The following is a 15,851-nucleotide window of genomic DNA, read 5'->3' as shown; positions in this document are numbered from 1 at the left end:
TCCCAGCCGGACGGCGTGGGGCGGAGAGTCGTCGTCATTGGGCCCCGGCGGCAGGCGCCCCTGCCTCTGCTACCTGTTGCTACGGGCGCTGTAGAGCTGCAGCGAGGCGCGCGGGAAGGCTCGTCTCGCGAGAGCTCGGCTCTCTTCTTGACCGTGGCAGCTGCAGCGGTTCTGGGACTGACATGGACGCTCACGAGGACTACGTTTGGCCGAGGGCAACCTCGGAGCTCATTCTCCTCCCGGTCACGGGTCTGGAGTGCGTGGGGGAGCGGCTTTTGGCGGGTGAGTTTTGGTTGAGGCGCGCGCTAGCGGAGAAGAAACTGAACGCTCGCCTGGGGAGCGGCCTTAAGAACAAAGGGATGCCCCGAGGAGGAGGACGGGCGGCGGGCGGGAGCCCGGAGATGGCGGGGCTGAAGCGCGGCCCGAGGAGTCCAGGAAACAAAAAACTGAGGTGGCTCCCGAGGCCTTTCATAAACTGCAGGTGACGCGGAGAGGGCGGGTGGGACGGCAAAAAGGAGCGGGGAAACGCGGTCGGCGGGGGCGGGGGAAGGGAATGAGGGAAGCCTGTGGCCGCTTCGATGGGTTGGGCCTCTCCTGAGGGGGCTCGGCGAGTAGGTCGGCGATGAGGCCCCCCCCCGTGGGCGGGTCCAGAGCCCGGGGCGTGGCCTTTCGGGGGTGGGCAAGGCCCAGAAGGGGGTGTGGCCTCTCCGGTGTGAGAGTGCGGCGGGTGAGGCTCTTACCTAGAAGGTGGAGATGAAGAGCCTCTGACCAGGATGGGGTCGCGGGAAGCTGAGGACGAGACCTTTCTGAGTAGGCCAGTGCGGAGGCTCAGGTCTCTCCCGAGATGGTTGGGTTCCAGGAAGTCTGATGTCGATGCTCCTCCGAGGAAGGTCGGCTCGGGTAGCAGAGGCCAGGGATCTGAGGCGGCAGAGACCTGAGGAGCGGTGAGGCTCGACTGGAAGCCACTAGTGACCGATGATGGTGCTGCTGAGTTTGATAAGGATCCCAAGGCAGAGCACTGGCTGTCAAGCCTTGAGTGAGCTGCTACCAATCCTAACGGGGATGGATGTATGGGAGTGGGGGATGGGGCGAGGGATGGCCCAATTTTGATGTGGTGTGGGGGCTCTGGGAGCCCAAGGTTCCTACACTGAGCTAAACTCCTAAGGCTCCTGGAGGAGAGGATAGCTAAGCAGAAAGCTGAAGAACCGCAGAAGTAAACTAGAAGAGAAGGTTCCTGGCAGAGGGTGAGCAAGCCAAAGGCCTTAAGACTGAGTTTGTCACTTTGTGTGAAAGAGGGAATTCTTATGAGGCTTCAGTAGGAGGGGAGGGTGGTCTAGGAGAAGAGGCTGGAGAAATGAACAGAGGCCAGTCTATTTTAGGCCTAGATTTGACTCTATCCCTAAGGGCATAACATCCCAGTGGCGAAGCCCCATTGAAAGGTATTAAGCGTGGGAATGGCTTGGGAAGTTCAGATCAGAAAGTTTTTAAAGTGAATTCACCTATTCCTGTGACTTCCAAAGTGACTTTTATGTTGACAGTTCTCAAATCCCACCCATGTGTACTGATAGTCTAAATGTGTATCTACAATCTGAATTCCCAGCCCTTGTTGTCAAGTGCACAGGTGCCTACAAATTGAAATACTGTTCAGCAGAGGGAACACCAGCCACTCAGGTGCCCAAGCCCAAGAATCTACCTTGTTCCCTAGGCCAGTCTGGTTGATTTGCACTTCATACATGTGGCATCTATTTTTTCTACCTTTATTGCCATCAAATTTGAGGCCATGCACCTATGCCTCCCTGACCCCCTCAGTAGTGTTCTCTCTAGCCCATCCTTGAGCCCTTTGTTTCCTGTTCTAGCCACACTACCCAAAGCTCTTGCTCACCTCAGGGCCATCAGAATTGCTGTTTCCTCTGCTACGGAAGGTTCACCCCCTCTCACTCCTGCCTGCTCTTCCTTTGACTAACTGCTGCTGATCCCTGATTCCTCAGCCTAAATGTTTTGTCCTCCAGTTGGCCTCCCCAGACACTCACCCAGTCTGGTCAGATCAGACCAGGGTTTCTTAGTCTCAGCACTATTGATATATTGGAACAGATCATTCTTTGTGTGAGGGGCTGTCTAAATTGTACGATGTATAGCAGCATCATTTAGCCTCCACTCCTAGATGCAAGTAGCACACACAACTCCGGTTGTAACAACCAAAAATGTCTTCAGACATTACCAGATGTCTTCTGGGGGGGGGAAATTGCCCCTCTGTTGAGAACCACTGGAATAGACTTTCCCATTTTATATCCTTTTTTTTACCCCCCCCCCCATTTTATATTTTTAAAGCAACCTATATAGTTCTTTCTTGGAACTTAACCAAAATTATAACTATGTAGTTTACTTGTGTGATATTGTTTGTTTGTTTTTAATATTTATTTATTTGGCTGTTCTGGGTCTTCGTTGCTGCATGTGGGATCTTCAGTTGCGGCATGCAGGATCTTTTAGTTGCGGCATGAGAACTCTTAGTTGCAGCATGCAAACTCTTAGTTGCTTCATGTGGGATCTAGTTCCCTGACCAAGGATGGAACCCGGGACCCCGGATTGGGAGCGTAGAGTCTTAGCCACTGGACCACCAGGGAAGTCCCTATTTATTTTTTAATTTTTATTTTATATTGGAGTATAGTTGATTAACAATGTTGTGTTAGTTTCAGGTGTACAGCAGAGTGATTCAGTTATACATATATATGTATGTATTCTTTTTCAAGTTCTTTTCCCATTTAGGTTATTACAGAGTACTGAGCAGAGTTCCCTGTGCTATACAGTAGGTCCTTGTTGGTTATTTTATTACTTTTTAAAATATTTATTTATATATATTTTGGTTATCTGTTTTATTTTTATTTGTTTGGTTTTTTAAAAATATTTATTTATTTGGTTGCGTTGGGTCTTAGTTGCAGCTCCAGGGCTCCTTAGTTGTGGCTCACCAGCTCCTTAGTTGTGGCACGTGAACTCTTAGCTGCAGCATGCATGTGGGATCCAGTTCCCTGACCAGGGATCAAACCCGGGTCCCCTGCATTGGGAGTGTGCAATCTTATCCACTGTGCCACCAGGGAAGTCCCCTGGTTATCTATTTTATTTATTTATTTAAAGTATTTAATTAATTTATTTATTGGCTGTGTTGGGTCTTTGTTGCTGCGCGCGGGCTTTCTCTAGTTGCGGTGAGTGGGGGCTACTCTTTGTTGCAGTGCGAGGGCTTCTCATTGCGGTGGCTTCTCTTGTTGCGGAGCACGGGCTCTAGGTGTGCGGGCTTCAGTAGTTGTAGCACATGGGCTCAGTAGTTGTGGCTCATGGGCTCTAGAGCGCAGGCTCAGTAGTTGTGGTGCACAGGCTTAGTTGCTCCGTGGCACGTGGGATCTTCCTGGACCAGGGCTCAAACCCGTGTCCCCTGAATTGGCAGGCAGACTCTTAACCACTGTGCCACCAGGGAAGCCCCTGGTTATCTATTTTAAATATGTGTGTGTACATGTCAATCCCAGATTCCCAATCTATCCCTCCCCCCACTCTTTCCCCCACCCTGTAAGCATAGTTTTGTTTTTTTTAAATTTTACTCGAGTATAGTTGATTTACAATGTTGTGTTAGTTTCAGGTGTACAGCAAAGTGATTAGGTTATACGTATACATATATTCATTCTTTCTCAGATTCTTTACCGATATAGGTGATTACAGAATATTGAGTAGAGCTCCCTGTGCTATACAGTAGGTCCTTGTTCGTTATCCGTTTTTTATATAGTAATGTGTGTATGTTAATCCCAAACTCCTAATTTATGCCTCCCTGCCACGTTTCCCCTTTGGTAACCATAAGTTTGTTTTTGAAATCTGTGAGTCTGTTTCTGTTTTGTAAATATGTTCATTTGTATATATTTTTTATTCTGGCCGTGCCTCGCAGCTTGTGGGATCTTAGTTCCCCCACCAGGGATCAAACCCGGGGCCTCGGCAGTGAGAGCGTGTAGTCATAACCGCTGGACCGACAGGGAATTCCCTGTTTGTAGACTTTTTGTTGATGGCCATTCTGACCGGTGTGAGGTGATACCTCATTGTAGTTTTGATTTGCATTTCTCTGATAATTAGTGATGTTGAGCATCTTTTCATGTATTTTTTAGCCATCTGTTGTGTGATATTGTTTAATGTCTTCCTAATCCACAGGAGCAGGGTCTTTATTCATTACTGCAGCATATAGTTCATTGTCTGGTTTATAATCGATGTTCTGCAATTTTTTTTTTTTTTTTGGACTGCATTACGGCTCCTGGAAATCAGGAGGGGTTCTGCTGTGGACCCAAGGTGGAGAGATTGACTTACTGGGTCTGCCTCTCCCCTGGGGGAGGTGGAAGTGGGAAGAATGCATGTAGAGGTAAATGAGGCCAAGGATTTGGGGACTAAAGCTGAGAGGATTCCTGTCTGAAGCATGAGAAGTTAGGTGGGGTGAGGAGGAGACTGAGTTTGAGGAATTCATGGTTGAATTGAATGTGATGAGTGACTGATGAGGGGATCAGAAAGTCAGCACTGAAGGTACAGCTGAAGGTGAGACCAAGGATTTTCCAAGGTTCAAGACTGCAGGACTGAGTGACCTAATATATTCGTAAGCTACATACTGAGAATTTTCCCTGCTCCCTGTCTCTTCTTCATGGCTCGTCAGAGTTAGGTGAGGGGTTCTGATGCGGCTCTTTGCCTCTGTCCAGGTGAGGGGCCAGATGTCCTGGTGTACACCTTGGATTTTGGTGGACATCTGCGGATGATGAAACGAGTGCAGAACCTGCTTGGCCACTATCTTATTCATGGGTTCCGAGTGCGACCAGAGCCCAACGGAGACCTTGACTCGGAGGCCATGGTGGCGGTGTTTGGGAGCAAGGGACTCCGAATTGTGAAAATTGGCTGGGGACAGGGCCGCTTCCGGGAGCTCTGGCGTTCTGGCCTGTGGAACATGTCTGACTGGATCTGGGATGCCCGTTGGCTTGAGGGGAACATGGCCTTGGCCCTGGGCCACAACTCAGTGGTGCTGTATGACCCTGTGGTAGGGTGCATGCTGCAGGACGTACCCTGCACGGACAGGTGCACCCTCTCCTCAGCCTGTCTGATTGGAGATACCTGGAAGGAGCTGACCATAGTGGCGGGTGCCGTTTCCAACCAGCTCCTGGTCTGGTACCCAGCAGCTGCTTTAATAGACAATAAGCCAGTAGCCCCCGACCGACGGGTTAGTGGGCACGTGGGTGTCATCTTCAGCATGTCATACCTGGAAAGCAAAGGCCTGTTGGCCACAGCTTCAGAAGACCGAAGTGTTCGCATCTGGAAGGTGGGTGACCTGCGGGTGCCTGGGGGTCGGGTGCAGAATATTGGGCACTGCTTTGGGCACAGTGCCCGTGTATGGCAGGTCAAGCTCCTAGAAAATTACCTTATCAGTGCAGGAGAAGACTGCGTCTGCTTGGTATGGAGCCACGAAGGCGAAATCCTCCAGGCCTTTCGGGGCCACCAGGGCCGTGGGATCCGGGCCATAGCTGCTCATGAGAGACAGGCCTGGGTGATCACTGGGGGCGATGACTCAGGCATTCGGCTATGGCACCTGATGGGGCGTGGGTACCCGGGTTCGGGGGTCTCCACCCTCTGCTTCAAATCCCATAGCAGGCCAGGTGCCCTCAAGGCTGTGACGCTGGCTGGCTCATGGCGAGTACTGGCAGTGACTGATACAGGGGCCCTGTACCTTTATGACCTCGAGGTCAAGTGCTGGGAGCAGCTGCTGGAGGACAAGTGCTTCCAGTCCTACTGCCTCCTGGAGGCAGCCCCTGGTCCTGAGGGCTTCGGACTGTGTGCCATGGCCAATGGGGAAGGTCATGTCAAGGTTGTCCCCATCAACACTCCAACTGCAGCTGTGGACCTGACCCTGTTCCATGGGAAGGTGCACAGCCTGAGCTGGGCCTTGCGTGGCTACGAGGAGCTTCTGTTGCTAGCATCGGGCCCTGGTGGTGTGGTGGCTTGCCTAGAGATCTCTGCTGCGCCCTCTGGCAAGGCCATCTTTGTCAAGGAACGTTGCCGGTACCTCCTACCTCCAAGCAAGCAGAGATGGCACACATGCAGTGCCTTCCTACCCCCGGGCGACTTCCTGGTGTGCGGGGACCGCCGGGGCTCCGTGTTGCTGTTCCCCTCCCGACCAGATTTGCTCAAGGATCTTGGGGTCGGAGGCAAAGTTGGGGCTGCTACTGGAGCACTTGGAACGGGTAGTGGCAGTGGTGGGAGTGAGAACACCTTGGCTGAGTGGGGCCCTGTGTCCACCCTCCCTTCTCTGCATGGGAAACAGGGTGTGACCTCAGTCACCTGCCATGGTGGCTACGTGTACACTACAGGGCGTGATGGTGCCTACTACCAGCTCTTGGTGCGAGGTGGCCAACTCCAGCCAGTCCTAAGGCAAAAATCCTGTCGAGGTATGAACTGGGTGGCTGGGCTCCGAATGGTGGCTGATGGGAGCATGGTCATCCTGGGTTTCCACGCCAACGAGTTTGTGGTGTGGAGCCCCCGGTCGCATGAGAAGCTGCACATTATCAACTGTGGTGGAGGGCATCGCTCCTGGGCCTTCTCTGATACCGAGGCAGCTATGGCTTTTGCCTACCTCAAGGATGGGGATGTCATGCTGTACCGGGCTCTTGGTGGCTGCACGCGGCCACATGTGATTCTCCGGGAGAGCCTACATGGCCGTGAGATCACTTGTGTAAAGCGTGTGGGCACCGTCACCCTGGGGCCTGAATTTGGGGTGCCCAGCTTCATGCAGCCTGACCACCTGGAGCCCGGTAGTGAGGGCCCTGGCCTGATCGACATTGTGATAACGTGCAGCGAGGACACCACCGTCTGTATCCTGGCACTCCCCACAGCCACAGGCTCAGCCCATGCGCTTACAGCTGTCTGTAACCACATCTCCTCGGTGCGTGCAGTGGCTGTGTGGGGCACTGGCACCCCAGGTGGCCCTCAGGATCCTCGGCCTGGCCTGACTGCCCATGTGGTATCTGCGGGGGGCAGGGCTGAGATGCACTGCTTCACAATCATGGTCAGCCCAGACCCCAGCACCCCAAGCCGCCTTGCCTGCCATGTCATGCACCTTTCGTCTCACCGGCTGGATGAGTACTGGGACCGGCAGCGCAATCGGCACCGGATGATCAAGGTGGACCCAGAGACCAGGTGAGGTGCACTGTCAGACAGGAGCATGGGGTGGGGGCGCATGCAGGGCAAGCCCTGTGCCGCTGCTCCAAGGCTCTGCCTGATGGCTGTGTACTGTCCTTGCAGGTACATGTCCCTAGCTGTGTGTGAGCTCGACCGGCCTGGCCTTGGCCCCCTTGTGGCTGCAGCCTGTAGCGATGGGGCAGTGAGGTGAGCATATAGGACCCAGGGGGCCTGGAGACAAAAGAAAAGGATGTAGGGATGTTTAGAATGGGTTCTGAGCTGGGCCATCCTCTGCACCCCCCAGGCTCTTTCTCTTGCAGGACTCTGGGCAGCGGCTACAGCTCCTGGCTGAAACCTTCCACCACAAGCGCTGTGTGCTCAAGGTCCACTCCTTCACACACGAGGCAACCAATCAGCGGCGGTGAGAGGGGCTGCATGGTGGTCCTGCATGGGTTTGGTGGGGGCTCCTATTGCTTTCCATCCCCTCACTGACCCAGCTGCCTTTTCCTGGCTACCAGGAGACTGTTCCTGTGCAGTGCAGCCACGGATGGCAGCCTGGCCTTCTGGGATCTCACCACTGTGCTGGACCATGGCTCTCCTGCCCTGGAGCCTCCAGCAGACCCTGGGCTTCCCTACCGTGAGTAGCTAGAGTGCCACTGTGGCTGTCCCCCCACCTCCCAGTGCACTCAGCCAAGTGTTGAGCTGGGTAGTGACAACCATCTTCTTCCAGGGCTGGGCAGCCCCTGCCTGACTCTCCAGGCTCACAGCTGTGGTGTCAACAGCCTGCACACTTTGCCCACACGTGAGGGCCATCTTGTGGCCAGTGGCAGTGAGGATGGCTCCCTCCACGTCTTTGTGCTTACTGTGGAGGTGCCAGAGCTGGAAGAGGCTGTGGGGGGTGCTGAGCTGGTGCCCCAGCTGCAAGTGCTGGAAGAATACTCTCTCCCCTGTGCACATGCTGCCCATGTGACAGGCCTCAAGATCTTAAGCCCAAGCCTCATGGTCTCAGCCTCCATCGACCAACGGCTTACCTTCTGGCGTCTGGGGCATGGTGAGCCCACCTTTATGAACAGTACAGTGTACCACGTAGCAGATGTGGCCGACATGGACTGCTGGCCCGTGAGCCCCGAGTTTGGCCACCGCTGTGCTCTTGGGGGCCAGGGCCTTGAGGTTTACAACTGGTATGACTGAGATGTCCCGCGGTGGCCGGCATGCTGGGCATGGGGCCTGCTCACAGACAGAGTGACTATCTGTGCCCATGCCCAGTGTGCCTTGAGGGGAGGAAGAGGCAGCCGCGGGCTCCTGACTCAAGAGCAGGAGCTGGAGGTGAGTTGAAAGCCACCTGGGCAGACCAAGAATATGCCCCACTCCCCACAATGGGACAAAACTTTGTCACAGAAGCAATTTATTTTGGCTCCGGGTCTCTTAACAAAATCTGTGGGTTTTTTCCCTTTCAGTTGATGACTTTGTGGACATTCCCAGATATTGGGGCCTCTGTGGCCTTAGATGTGACTCAGTGGAGGGAGACCCAGCATGGCCAGCCCGGTGTGGAGCACTTCACGCACAGCCCGCAGAAGCTGCAGACGGGCAAACATTTGACCAAACAAGTGTGGTCGAGGCTCCTGGAGGAGAGAAAGGGGCCTGCTGGTCTCATCCTTTGCTTCCCCTGCACCCCCCACATATGCCCTTTTGCTGTGCACTTACCCCTAGGATGTGTACCCGGTTATAGTATGAGCTGAAATCCATGCTGAGCTGTACCAGGAACTTGCACACCTAGAGACAAGAGACTGAGTCTCACTGGCCTGTCTCTGTGCCCCAGAATAAAGACTAGTGTGTGCAGTCCATCCCAGTGCCCTCTGCCTTACCATCTCTGTGCGTGCAGTGATGTGGAGCCCTGGGGCTGTGCAGGGTAGGGCTGCTGTCTGGCTCAGCAGGTCTGGGAAGGGGAGGATGCTGTTGAAGAGCAGCAACCACTCACCCTGTGGGGGAGAAGGGTGCTGGGAGGGAAAGGCCTGAACTTCCCACATGTGACAGCTACCCAAGAGGGGCACTCACCTCATCATGTAGCAGAGAGAAATCCAGACTGCTCACAGGTGGGAAAGTGGGGTACAGACCTTGTTCCATGCTGCACTTGTAACTCTCAAAGAGTGTGGCAAGACGTGCACAATTATACATGACAAAGGTGCCACTTTTGGTGCCCTTTGTGGAAATGCTGCTGTCGGCCAGGGCCAAGAGAAGCTGAGGAATAAGGGCACAGCTGCAGAGGGAGGGACAGCCACTGCACACCCTGTCCCCCCAGCCCTGGCCCAGCATGGTGCCCAGGCTCACCTGACTTTGTGGGGCTGTGCTGAGCATCTCAAACTTAATGGTTGCCACAGAGAGAACCCTGAAGATTTCCATCCAGGCTGAGTCTGAAAGAGTACGGATCAGTTAATCAGTCTCTACAGGCAGGGAACGAGGGGGGGGCAGGGGGCAAATGACCTTCCCCTACCCAAAGCACAGCCAGGGTCTCCCAGGCGCACCTTGTGCCAGGTCCCTACCGCGCTTCAGTGCTGAGGCCTTGCACACCTGGGCATGCCGGAGCCTGCATTTTGAGAAGAGTGAGAGGAGGACCAGGGGGCAGAGTCCCCCACCGCAACTACCCTGGCTTGGTGGCCTTCCTTCCAGCCTCACTCACTCGTAGTACTCGGGGGCAGTCAGGGTGCCAGGTGCACCAGCTACTTTCACTGGGCCACAGACCAGGTGCTTCTGTCAGGAAGATAGCAGGGGCTCAGCCAGCTGGCGATACCCTCCAGGAACCTAAATTTGGTTCCTGGACTCCCCCAGCTTTTTACCTTAGAAACTCCATCCCCACAGGGTAGCCTCCTCAACCTATTCTTCAGTATTCTCTGGGCTATGATGCCTCCAGAGACCTCTCCCAGCACCTGCTACACATGCCCATTTACCAAGCCTAACATCTCCCCAAGGTCAAGTATCACCTTCTGGACCCATCAACTAACAAGTGGGTTTCAAGGGCCCTCTGAGATTGATGTGGGGAGCCACCATCACTAACCTACCTGTCTGAGAGGAGCCTGGTCATCCAACTTCCACCAAAGCAGGTCCAACTTCTGTTGCTGGAACTCCTCCTCACAGCTCACCACGTGTACAACCATGCAGCTATCTGCACCAGCATCTGGGGCCGCAGCCTATAGGGTAGGACAGTCACTGCCGGGGACACAAGACATCTGGTTTGCTAGAGGCCTGCAGGGTGGGGTGTCAGTCACTAACCAGGCCTAGGGAGCTGTCCTCAGCCCAATCCTGCACAGCCTGCTGCAGCTCCGCCAGCACAGCGAGCAGATCCTCTGTCACTGCGAAGAGAACACACAGGGCTGAGGCCGGCGGGGAGTGCGGGGCCCGACTACTTTCTGGCCCTGCGAGGCTCCGGGTCCTACCCAAACAGCTGTCCAGCTTGGGGTCATAGCCAGTTGTGCGTCCCCGTTCGTCCACCAGCTCCTTCAAGTACACTCGGCCCAGGGCGCCAGGGGGCAGGGCTTCCGCGTTACGGGCAGGGGTGAGCTCTGCAAGCGCGCGGCTCCTTAGGGCTTCGGTCGCGGCTCTCTCTGAGGCCGCGGGCCAGTCCACCCGCAGCTGCTGCAGGAAGGTCGGCATGTGCGGGTCCCGCACAGCGGGCACTAGGCGCACACTCACCCTGCGAAGCGAGGCGGCCGCCTCAGCCCGAGCACCGGGCTCAGCTATCCCCCACTTTCCACCCGCAGCGGCTCTCGGGCCCCCATCGCGCGCTTTCTCCTTTGTGGGCCCGCGCCCCAGCTCACCTGTGAGCGTGCAAAGCTCGCGCCAGGTGGTCGGCCACGAGCACGGCACGCAGCTGGCTCAGGCGGAGGGCGCAGGGGCTGCCGCGCAGCGCCGGGCAGTGCAGGACGACGCGCGGGCCCGGGGCGGCGGGGACGGTGGGCGCGGCATAGGCGGCCACGGCGCCGAGGACGCGCTCGAAGACGGCGGACCGCCGCAGCTGGAGCGCCAGCCCCGCGGGGGTTGGCGCGCAGCTCAGTACCGGGGCCACGCCAGGACCCTGCAGGCCGACGATGGCGTGAACCACGCGCTCGGGCACCTGCAGGAAGACAAGCTAGTGAGCGGGTCGCAGCGCTCCCAGCTACCTCGGGCCGCACGTCCCCGCCCTGCTCGCGCCCACCTGGTCGTCCCCGAAGCGCGCTTCCAGCGCGCGCCGCGGTGCCAAGAAGTCTCGGACACGCAGGTGGCGGGCGCGTGTCTCCTTGAACCATACTGGGCCGCCCGGCCCCAGGGCCGCGTTGAGGGCTCCCAGCGTCTCCTCTACCCCAAGGCGCATGGCGACCGGAAGGAGTAGGCAGAACCGGAAGCAAGGAACCGGAAGCAAAATTTCGAGGTCGAACTTCAAGGAGGGCCAATTGGTTGGGGCGGGGATCTGGCTGCGGCCCGTGAGTGCACAGGTGCGCTCGACCTACGACTCCAGTGCTGCCTCCGCGTGGCCCACCAGCCTGGCTCGGCTCCGGGTCCGAAATCTCTGGGTACGCTACGGGCCTAGGATTCTCTCGCCGTCGCCCGCAGTAGCAACCAGGGAAAGAACCTAAGTCTTACATTTATGTATTTGTGATAACGTTTCATTTCCTCCATTTACACATGATCAAAACGGCAAAAGTCCCAAATGGATTCTCACTGAAATAGGGCGGCTAACATTAAAGCCACTTTCATGACCTACTGAAAAACTCACATTTTTAAGACAATTTGTGTTCTCCAGTTTCGGGTTATTTGCAAGCATTCCCTCCTTTGACATATGGGTTGTCTTTATTCATAAAAAATGCCCACTGATGGATCCTCCCACTTCCTGGTTTAGGCAACCAGCCATTGTGGATCAAATAAACAACGTGACCATGAGAAGACCCAGCTTAAGAACAGTTCTCTGAGCACCCCACTCCTCTACCAGTGAGAATGCTCTTTCCTCTGTCCCACCAGGGCTCCTGAATGTCTTCACTTCACTGTAACTTAGATAACCCTTTTCTCTTTTCTTTAATGGGGATTGAACCTAACGCCGTAGAGCGCTGTGCAGCAGATCACTGGCAAACCCCTGATCTCCGCCCTGGAGCAGTGAGAATAACCAGAGCTCAGAAAGGAGAAAAGCCTAGGCGCAGGAAAAGCTTCGCAAGGCCCCTTTCTGGGCTAGGGCTGCAAGGCCCTGCTGGGAAGTGCCGAAAGAGCACTGGGCGGACACGACATTCCCGATGGCTTCTTGGGTGCCCACTCAACGGGAGTGATCGTGTCATTCCAAAGCGCTTTCCATGCGTCACGCGCACGACCCGGGGACAGCTGCTAACAGGGTTGGGGGCCCCGAGGCGGAGCTGGGGACTTCAGCTACTCTGGGTGCATGAAGACGGTTGGGGGTGGTTTTACCCCAGGAAGTGAAAGGCTATCTTTAGCGAGCTGCGGGCTGGGGCTGCCCTGGGGGACTCACCGCCATTTGCAGCCCTATACGGAGGCCCTGGGTCCTCCCTCCCTTGCCAATGGTACCTCGGGCTCCAGAGGTGGCCACCGCCTCGGCTCTCCGACGTCTACGCCTGTCACTTCTAGCCTGAGGGCGCACCTGAGAGAGGGACGGAAACCAGAGCGACCCAATAAAGTATGTCTGGGGATCAGGGGTTAGCCCATTCCATCTGGGTCAGGACGCTGCTCAGGCAGGAGAGCAGGGAACGAAATCCAAGTGCAGCTGGAATGCTCTGGAGACAACAGCTGCTTTTGGGATTCCGTTGCCCGCTGTCCAGCCGGGGGGTGGGGTTGAGGGGGTTATCCCTCGCCCTAGGGCCAGATCAAAACCCCCCACTCCCAGTCGGCGGACTCAGGAGGTGAAACCAAGTCTAGTGGGAATGAGCCGCTCACCTAGGCCCCCAAACAATATGGGTGGTGGGGGCCTTCCCCGGGACCAGGTCCCGATCCGGATTAGATCCGCGGGGTAGGATTAGTCCTGTTGGTCTCATGCAGTCAGGGCCACTGCAGTGACGGTGGCGGGGCGGGCTTCGGGATCAACCAAGAGGGAAGCGCGCCCGTGGGATCGGAGGGGAAGTAAACCCTACTCGGGGACACCCCGGCACCCGGGACCCTTTGTCCGGTGACGCTGCCAGTGCCCGGAGCGCTAGGGGCCCAATGGGCCCGCACGGCAGCGACGGGACTCCCGGAAATCCATTGCGACCGTCCTCGGTTGTGTCGAGCCTCCCGCCAGCCCCGTCCCGAGGGTGGCAGACGCGGCAATGTGCCCCTGAGGCCAACACACGGTGGGCGCGCGGAGATGCCAGAACCTGCGCGGGCGCCAGCGATTCTCACGCCAGTAGGCCTTCTGATTCGGCTCAAGACGGGGCGCAAGGAATTCTCGGGACGCAAGCGAAGTGAGCGAGGACAAGGCGATGCTCCAGCCGCTGTCTAGTTCAACGTCTGGTCCGGTTTAGGCCCGGTCGGCCGCCGAACACCTAGAAGTACCCTACCAAAGCGTCCCCTTCCGCTTGCTTTGGCCGCAGATTTGGAGCCATTTTAAGACGAAACCAACCAGCCACGCCCCCTCGCGCTCTGGAGAGGCCAATCCATGCTCAACCACGCCCCGTGCGACTCGCGGCCGCGGCGCCAACGGTCGCGCTTGTGACGGTTAGGGAGGGGCGGGACTCGGGGGGGATAACCGAGGGAAACTTGAGCTGCCTACCCCGCCCTCGGAACCCGACTCTCTAAAGCCGGGATTAGCGATTTGGGGGCTGACGCCACGCCCTGGCCAGATGTGCGGGAGTCGAACGGGTGCTCGGCCGCCCCGCCCCGGGCCCCGGGAGGCCGGCGTAATGGCTGAGAGCCGGGGGCCAGGCCGCGGCTGGGGCCCAGGCAGTGCCCTGAGGCCAGCCACGCTACCAGGTGTCCGGCTCCTCCAGGACGGCCTGCGGGGGTCTGGGGAGGGGCGGACGGCAGGTGCTGACACCGGAGCCGCGTTGGGGGACGCGCCCTTATGGGACCGAGGCCCCTGGCCCGCTCCCTCCTCTCTCCCGCGCCGGGCCGGCCGAGCTGCGCGGTGCCCTCCGCGACGCTGGGGGCGCTATAATCGCGCTAGGCTTGGTGACGCCATGACCCCGCTGTGCCTGCGCCAGCCTCCCTGCACGCCGGTCCGCCATGGCCGCCGCGTTCGTACTTCGTAGCCTGTACCGAGCGCGGCTCGCCCTTCGCTGTCCGCCCGCGCAGCTGCCATGGTGAGCCCGGACCCAGCATCCCTGACCACCCGCTCCTACGGCCGGCGATTCCCGGCGCCCTAGACCCTGACCGTACCTCTCCGCAGGGCCCCGCGGCGTGGGCATCGGCTCACGCCGGCGGATGACGAACTGTACCAGCGGACGCGCATCTCTCTGCTGCAGCGCGAGTCCCCGCACGATATGTACATCGACAGCTACAACAGCCGCGGCTTCACGGTCAACGGAAATCGCGTACTTGGGCCCTGTGCGCTGCTCCCACACTCGGTGGTGCAGTGGAACGTGAGCCCTTCCCTGCAGTGAGGAAACCGAGGGCCAGAGTCACAGGCCTGCCCCCTGATTCTGTCCCTGGCACACCTGGCTTTTCTTTTGCCCCGCACTGGAGCAAGTAGAGGGTCTCTGGGGAAACTTAGGTGGACTTGTATTTAACTTGTCTCCTCCCCACACAGGTAGGTTCCCACCAGGACATCACCGAGGAAAGCTTCTCTCTCTTTTGGATGCTGGAGCCCCGAATAGGTATTGGAGGAGGGGAGGGCTGAAGTGCTTAGCCCCAGAAAGCCACCCTCTAGACAGACCTGGTTGTAGACTAGCCATGTCCGTCCTTCCCTAGAGATTGTTGTGGTGGGCACTGGAGACCGGACTGAGCGGCTGCAGTCCCACTTGCTGCGAGCCATGAGGCAGCGGGGCATCGCTGTGGAAGTGCAGGATACAGTATGTCTGGGACTTGGGATGCGGAGGGGAGCCCAAGCCTAGCACTAGCCCAGCTGATGCTGGCTTTCTCTTTGCAGCCCAATGCCTGTGCCACTTTCAACTTCCTGTGTCATGAAGGCCGAGTGACAGGAGCTGCTCTCATTCCCCCACCTGGTGGGGCTGCACTCACATCTCTGGCCCAAGCTGCAGAATGAACCACCAGGAACTTACCTGACCCATCCAGGAGGGCCCTAGCACCTTTTGCAGAATGCAGGGGTTCCCAAAGCTTTCACTAGCCCCTCCCCCTTTGTCACTGTAACACTTGTCTTGTTTGCCAGCAAATTAATAATTTAACCCACTTCTCTGATTTTGTACTAGGTGTGTTGCTGGCCAGGAGTTGCTGGCTTAGTGAGTTCTTGGAGGGGGTTGTGAAGGAACCAAGGGGTCATCTATTTGTCTACACTGCTTGGCCTCTCAGAGGCCAGGAGACAGTATAGGCACCTGTTCTAAGCTGTATATCTATCTACTTGCTGACATGCAGATTTGAGGGGACCTCTGTGTTTTCTCCACGAGGTCCTTTTAGAGATTCAAGTTAGAGAATGTACGTGGGTCTCAACCTGATCGCGTGGTGGCCAAACTTTGGGCTAGCAGGAGGCCCCGTGGATGCCAGTCCAAAGCCCCATGGACTGTTCTGTGACCCTTCCTAAGCAGCCACAGGCAATTTCTGAGACCAAACCC

At 57.0% G+C, this 15,851-nt stretch overlaps 3 protein-coding genes across 9 annotated transcripts; 2 read left to right on the top strand and 1 right to left on the bottom strand.

Annotated features, from left to right (window-relative positions):
* Positions 1 to 13: 13 nt before the first annotated feature.
* On the top strand, positions 14 to 8,504 carry WDR6 (WD repeat domain 6). Its single transcript, XM_060308985.2, has 6 exons — positions 14 to 282; positions 4,716 to 7,197; positions 7,303 to 7,386; positions 7,484 to 7,600; positions 7,698 to 7,816; positions 7,910 to 8,504. The coding sequence occupies exons 1-6, from the start codon at positions 183 to 185 to the stop codon at positions 8,368 to 8,370; spliced, it is 3,363 nt and encodes a 1,120-aa protein (XP_060164968.1). The 5' UTR covers positions 14 to 182; the 3' UTR covers positions 8,371 to 8,504.
* On the bottom strand, positions 8,461 to 12,671 carry DALRD3 (DALR anticodon binding domain containing 3). Of its 6 annotated transcripts, none has more exons than XM_030867045.3 (12): positions 11,369 to 12,669; positions 10,992 to 11,287; positions 10,611 to 10,867; positions 10,447 to 10,526; positions 10,236 to 10,364; positions 9,857 to 9,927; positions 9,702 to 9,763; positions 9,508 to 9,590; positions 9,235 to 9,417; positions 9,045 to 9,176; positions 8,884 to 8,952; positions 8,468 to 8,801 (listed from the first exon to the last, which is right to left on the bottom strand). In XM_030867045.3, exons 1-12 carry the CDS (start codon positions 11,522 to 11,524, stop codon positions 8,682 to 8,684), a joined length of 1,638 nt encoding a protein of 545 aa, XP_030722905.1. In that variant the 5' UTR covers positions 11,525 to 12,669; the 3' UTR covers positions 8,468 to 8,681. The 6 variants fall into 6 exon arrangements, 5 of the variants coding, with proteins under 5 accessions (XP_030722899.1, XP_030722905.1, XP_060164972.1 ...); XM_060308989.2 differs by having other exon boundaries at positions 10,611 to 10,806; XM_060308988.2 differs by having other exon boundaries at positions 8,469 to 8,801; positions 10,611 to 10,809.
* A 1,188-nt stretch (positions 12,672 to 13,859) lies between these two features.
* Positions 13,860 to 15,480, top strand: NDUFAF3 (NADH:ubiquinone oxidoreductase complex assembly factor 3). Of its 2 annotated transcripts, none has more exons than XM_030867061.2 (5): positions 13,860 to 14,426; positions 14,513 to 14,642; positions 14,873 to 14,939; positions 15,034 to 15,134; positions 15,212 to 15,480. In XM_030867061.2, the coding sequence occupies exons 1-5, from the start codon at positions 14,350 to 14,352 to the stop codon at positions 15,326 to 15,328; spliced, it is 492 nt and encodes a 163-aa protein (XP_030722921.1). In that variant the 5' UTR covers positions 13,860 to 14,349; the 3' UTR covers positions 15,329 to 15,480. The 2 variants fall into 2 exon arrangements, with proteins under 2 accessions (XP_030722921.1, XP_030722920.1); XM_030867060.2 differs by having other exon boundaries at positions 14,513 to 14,705.
* Positions 15,481 to 15,851: the final 371 nt, after the last annotated feature.

Source organism: Globicephala melas, chromosome 11 (assembly GCF_963455315.2).
Source record: "Globicephala melas chromosome 11, mGloMel1.2, whole genome shotgun sequence".
Classification (NCBI taxonomy): domain Eukaryota; kingdom Metazoa; phylum Chordata; class Mammalia; order Artiodactyla; family Delphinidae; genus Globicephala; species Globicephala melas.
The sequence above is the reverse complement of the archived record's forward strand: the minus strand, read 5'-3'. Positions and strand labels throughout refer to the sequence as shown.

Coding starts and splice junctions, on each gene's coding strand:
- WDR6 (XM_060308985.2), top strand. CDS start 183: ATGGACGCTCACGAGGACTACGTTTGGCCGAGGGCAACCTCGGAGCTC. Junction 283..4,715: donor GGGGGAGCGGCTTTTGGCGG/GTGAGTTTTGGT, acceptor GCCTCTGTCCAG/GTGAGGGGCCAGATGTCCTG. Junction 7,198..7,302: donor AAGGTGGACCCAGAGACCAG/GTGAGGTGCACT, acceptor CTGTCCTTGCAG/GTACATGTCCCTAGCTGTGT.
- DALRD3 (XM_030867039.3), bottom strand. CDS start 11,524: ATGCGCCTTGGGGTAGAGGAGACGCTGGGAGCCCTCAACGCGGCCCTG. Junction 11,288..11,368: donor CGCGCTTCGGGGACGACCAG/GTGGGCGCGAGC, acceptor GTCTTCCTGCAG/GTGCCCGAGCGCGTGGTTCA. Junction 9,177..9,234: donor TCTCTCTGCTACATGATGAG/GTGAGTGCCCCT, acceptor TTTCCCTCCCAG/CACCCTTCTCCCCCACAGGG.
- NDUFAF3 (XM_030867060.2), top strand. CDS start 14,350: ATGGCCGCCGCGTTCGTACTTCGTAGCCTGTACCGAGCGCGGCTCGCC. Junction 14,706..14,872: donor ACTCGGTGGTGCAGTGGAAC/GTGAGCCCTTCC, acceptor CTCCCCACACAG/GTAGGTTCCCACCAGGACAT. Junction 15,135..15,211: donor CTGTGGAAGTGCAGGATACA/GTATGTCTGGGA, acceptor TTCTCTTTGCAG/CCCAATGCCTGTGCCACTTT.